Here is a 4649-nt window from a genome sequence, read left to right as displayed (position 1 = left end):
CCGGGCCCCTCTCCGCCGCCGAACAAAGGGGGGGACGCGGGCAGGGCGGCCGGGGGCGCCACCTGGCGGGCGCGGATCGAGGCTGCAGGGCCAGCGGGGGAGCCCCCCGCCCAGCTCCCGGTGTCCGCCCGCGAGGCTCGGGCGGATTCCCTCCCCCTTAAAGGGCCCCGCGGCCCCCGCCTTAGAGGCCAGGCCGGAGGGTCCCCAAAGGGCCTGGCCCGGCGCCACGGGGCGCGCGCTGTGGGATGTTGGACTTGCGCCCCCGCCCCTTTCTCTTTCAGACTCCCAGGTGGTCTTCCTTATCCGGCTGTCTCTTAAAAGTCTGCCCAGACTGGGGGGGGTCCCTTTCGGGGGGCTTCCCCCCAGAGGAGCTGAGCTGGGAACTCCGCTGCTTTAAGTCGGGCTGCTCCTCCCCTCCCATGGCCTTGCTTATAGACAGGAAACCTTTTTCTCCCCCCACCCCCACGTTCTTTCTAGGAAAGCGCATGGCTTGCGCCTCGGGGGGCCCACTACTACCTTAACCCACTGCCGGTAGTTTTTAAAGGGATGGGCTCGCTCACAAAGGCAGACACCCCCTCCTGTCCGCGCGTTATCGCCTCCCTTCTTTTCAGAAATTTTTGCCACAATTTGTCAGCTATAGTAGGACCAGCCCGTCTTCCCCTTTCGCTCTCAGAGGACGCTGTTTCTTCATTCCCCTGCTGCGGGGTCACCGCCTTAAGACTCAGGACGGCTCTGTCCGGGCTAGGGAGACTCTGCCCTAATCTCTGAGCTCCCCTCCCAGAAACTCCCCATCCTCTTTTGTTTTTAAAGAATCTCAGCTCCTCCCCTTTTTTGGGCTCTTAAAGGGCCAATCCACCTTAGACTAGCTTAGATCCGGCGCTGGAAGGATGCTTAGAGACCAGCGATATCCAGTGCCGTTTCAGACAAAGAGGCTGAGGCCCAGAGAACCACATGACCTATCAAAGATCACAGAGCAAGTTACCAGTGAAACCGTGCTGGAACCGAGGTCTCTGACTTTGAAGCCAATGCTTTTTTCTTTGTATCTACTTAAATCAAAACAAACAAAAAACACAATGGTGACAGGAGTCCTCTCTGGTCCTGTCTTTTGTTTCTCTGACCCTGAGATTCTCCAGTGGGAGCATGACCACACTTGTCCATTCAGCTTCTGTGGCCAGGAGACCCTTTTCTAAATAAAATAGGGTCCAAACTGCAGGGAAGGTGGGGGACTGCTCGGGGTGCCTGCCTGTTTGGAGCAAGGGCACACCACTGGGTTACTGTGCCGTGCCTGGGCCTCTCCAGTGCCTGCCCCTTGATTGCTGGGCAGTGGTCGGCTCTCTGCCAGAGCAAAAAATAAATCCCCAGAAAGACTTAATGGGCTCCAGTGGGTGGTGGCCACTCCCTTCCGCAGAATCTTCGGTAGCCGCTTTGGTGGCCCTCCTGCCATCCCCTTGCCGGGTCTTCGGCTCTCCCAGACTCTGGGGAAGTCAGGGTCCTAGAAACGCCTTTCCTGGAGGTGCTGACAGCTTTGTCATGGGGATCCCTCCCATGGGTGCTATATTTGGGGAATTGACAATGCTTAGCACCCCCTAAAAGGAGACTCTCAGTAGGCTGCCTTTGAGGCATTATTGGAACAAGGGAGAAGATGTTTGGGTGGGGCCCTCCTGGCTGGGGCCTCAGACGGGTGGGTCCCGTGTGCAGCCCTGGATGCAGACAGATGCCCCCTTTGTTCTGCCACTGCCCGCTCTGCTCTGGCCCTAACCGCCCCGGGCCTGCTGCTCTCCTGGCTTTCCCCTTACAGCCCCTCCAGAAAGGGGGCCATACAGCGCTGGCTGCCGCCTTGGCCTTCACCTTATTTTTTAAAAAGTCAGAGCTAGTCCCTCAGCAGTGCCCTGCATCCTTTTGTTCTTGGTCCTCTCTTAAAGGGTCCCCACTCTTTGTAAAGAGCCGATGTTTTGACTCCGGGCTCTCCCACAACCCTTTTATTGCTGTTGCCATCCTTTTCCTTCCCCTCCCCCCCTGCCGAACGACCCCTCCCCCACCTGCCTTTCTCGGCAAAATCGAAGCCCTGGGTTCATTTCCTGGATATCGGGCATTGAAAAACTCTCTCCCTCCCCCCCCCACTCTTCAGGGCAAGATCTTCAGCTGGAAGGGGGTGCCTTGGGGTCCTGGGGGAGCGCCCCCCTGCCCTCCTCCAGGGCCAGGGGCCCAGCGTCGTCAGGCAGGAAATACTCGGACCACTGTGAGGCCCGGGCCTCGAGGCCCGGCAAGAGCCGCATCCCCGGCCGCGACCACCGGCGCTACTACCACGACCACTGGCGGCTGGAGTACCTGATGGACTTCAACCCCGCTCGGCACGGCATGGTGTGCATGGTGTGCGGCAGCTCCCTGGCCACGCTCAAGCTCAGCACCATCAAGCGCCACATCCGCCAGAAGCACCCCTACTCCCTGCACTGGAGCCCCCGGGAGAAGGAAGTCATCAGCAACAGCTGGGACGCCCACCTGGGGCTGGGGGCCTGCGGAGAGTCCGAGGGCCCCGGTGGCGGGTGGGGCCGGGTGGGGCCGGGTGGGGCCAGCCCTGGCTTCTCTGCCCACTAACTCATTTTCTGGAGCGAGTCACTGCTCTGTGTGGGGTGGGGTCTGCGTAGTGCCCTCATTGTACAATGTCAGGGGAGGGACCGTGGCAGAGACCATAGCAGGAATGGGTCTGCGACATCTCTGACAGTCTCGGCCTTCCGTGGTTTTAGAAGGATGAAGGAGAGTGGGGGGGATAGGTGGGGGAAAGGCTGGGAGTAGAGGGTGCTGGAAAGGGATGGCTTGACAGTGAAGTGCAGAGAAGGGGTGAGAATCTGGGTGGCAGGGAGGAGTGGGAAGAGCTTCGGGTTTGTGTGCAGGACCATCAGGAGCTGGAGGAGTTCAGGCCTGAGGAGGGAGGAAGAGCAGGGCAAAGGTTAGGCTGGGGGCTCGGAGTCAAGAGTGAGGGAGAGGCTTGTGGAGGACTGGCTGTGGCGGTGGGGCTGGGGTGCTCCCTGGAGGGCCAGCATCTCAGTTCCTTCCCTCCCTCCAACCCTTCCAGGCAAAGCCCCAGCTGGTGAGGGCAGCCGATGCCAGCGGCGAGGGGGCCCAGTGGCACCCTGCGCTCGGCGTCGGCGCCTCTCAGCCTCCCGGAGGGCCGGGGGCAGCAGGGGGCTGGGGGCCCGGCGGCTGGAGCGGAGGCTGAAGGAGTCCCTGCAGAACTGGTTCCGGGCAGAGTGTCTCATGGACTATGACCCTCGGGGGAACCGGCTGGTGTGCATGGCCTGTGGCCGGGCACTGCCCAGCCTGCACCTGGACGACATCCGGGCCCACGTGCTGGAGGTGCACCCCAGCTCCTTGGGGCTCAGCGGCCCCCAGCGCAGCACCCTGCTGCAAGCCTGGGGTGGCCAGCCCAAGACACTGTCTGAGCTCACTCGATCCCCACCAGGTGCGAGGCCCATCCCAGGGCCGAGACCCACCCCCCATATGAGGGCTGCAAAGTGGGGTCTGTGGCCAAAACGGGGAGGGACTCCTCTCTGCACCCACCCACCCACAGACACACACACAGACACACACACACACAGACACACACACACACACACACACACCCCACACACACCCCCACACCGGCTGGGGCCTCTAGATTGGGGCTGGGGTGAGGACCCCTCTGCGTGGGTCAGGGCAACCCTGGCATCAGGCTGAGCCCGTCTCCCTCACCCCTTCCCCAACAGACGATGACCTCGTCCCCCAGGACCTGACCAGAAAGAGCCGGGACCCCGCCCCCCCTGCCGGAGCCCTCTCCTCTCAGGATCTCAGGCCCCCAGACGTAAAAAAGGAAGAGGCTGGCTGGGTCCCTGAGAGGCCCGGGCCCGCAGGGGCGGAGGCGGAGGAGGGCCAGAGGGTGGGGGCCCCGGGCCGGTCTCCGCGGGGCCGTGACCACCGCCGCCGCTACCAGGAGCGCTGGCGGCTGGAGTACCTCGTGGAGCTGGACGGCGGCCGGCGCGGCCTTGTGTGCATGGTGTGCGGGGGCGCGCTGGCCTCGCTCAAGATGAGCACCGTCAAGCGCCACATCCGCCAGCGCCACCCGGGCTCCACGCGCCTCAGCGGGCCTGTCAAGGCCCTCATCGCCCAGGAGTGGAGCGAGAAGGCCGCTCACCTGCTGGCCCTGGGGCTGCCCAGCCCCGAGTCCCCCAGGGACCCCGCCGCCCCCGGCACAGCCGCAGCCTCCGAGGAGGGGGGAGGGGATGAGGAGGAGGAGCCAGAGGAGGAGTGGTGGGGTGAGCTGGCGCAGGGCCAGAGCAGGTGGCGCGGGAGAGAGGGGGCAGGGGCCCGGGCCAGGCAGGGACAGAGGGCTGGGAGTGCTTGGGTGGAAGGGGGTGGGAAGAGTGGAAGGTTGAAGGGGACGTTGGGGAGGGCGGGACAGGAGGACCGAGGTGGGCGGCTGTGGAGCTGAGACGCGACACGCGGGCGGCTTGCAGTCTACCGGCTCCAATGCGGTCCTTTGTCCCTTCCTAGGCGATGTCCCGCTTTCCCCAGGGGAGCCGTCGGAACGGCCCGCCGAGGACGAGGAGGACGACGAGGACGGCCAAGAGCCCGGGGGACTTGCCTTCCCGCCGCTGCCGCCGCCGCCGCCGCCC

At 63.9% G+C, this 4649-nt stretch overlaps 1 protein-coding gene across 1 annotated transcript in view; it reads left to right on the top strand.

The window, feature by feature from the left end:
• Positions 1 to 1956: 1956 nt before the first annotated feature.
• C16H11orf95 (chromosome 16 C11orf95 homolog) overlaps positions 1957 to 4649 on the top strand; it is a gene marked incomplete at its 5' end in the record, with an annotated part of 4714 nt that continues 2021 nt past the window's right edge. The window contains 4 exons of the mRNA XM_034644832.1: positions 1957 to 2553; positions 2953 to 3460; positions 3744 to 4289; positions 4528 to 4645. Of these exons, the coding sequence (XP_034500723.1) occupies positions 1957 to 2553; positions 2953 to 3460; positions 3744 to 4289; positions 4528 to 4645 (1769 nt within the window). The remainder of the gene's footprint in view (positions 2554 to 2952; positions 3461 to 3743; positions 4290 to 4527; positions 4646 to 4649) is intronic.

This window comes from Ailuropoda melanoleuca, chromosome 16 (genome assembly GCF_002007445.2).
Source record: "Ailuropoda melanoleuca isolate Jingjing chromosome 16, ASM200744v2, whole genome shotgun sequence".
In the NCBI taxonomy this organism is placed as follows: Eukaryota; Metazoa; Chordata; class Mammalia; order Carnivora; family Ursidae; genus Ailuropoda; species Ailuropoda melanoleuca.
Note: the sequence above shows the minus strand (reverse complement) of the source record. Positions and strands in the feature narration are given on the sequence as shown.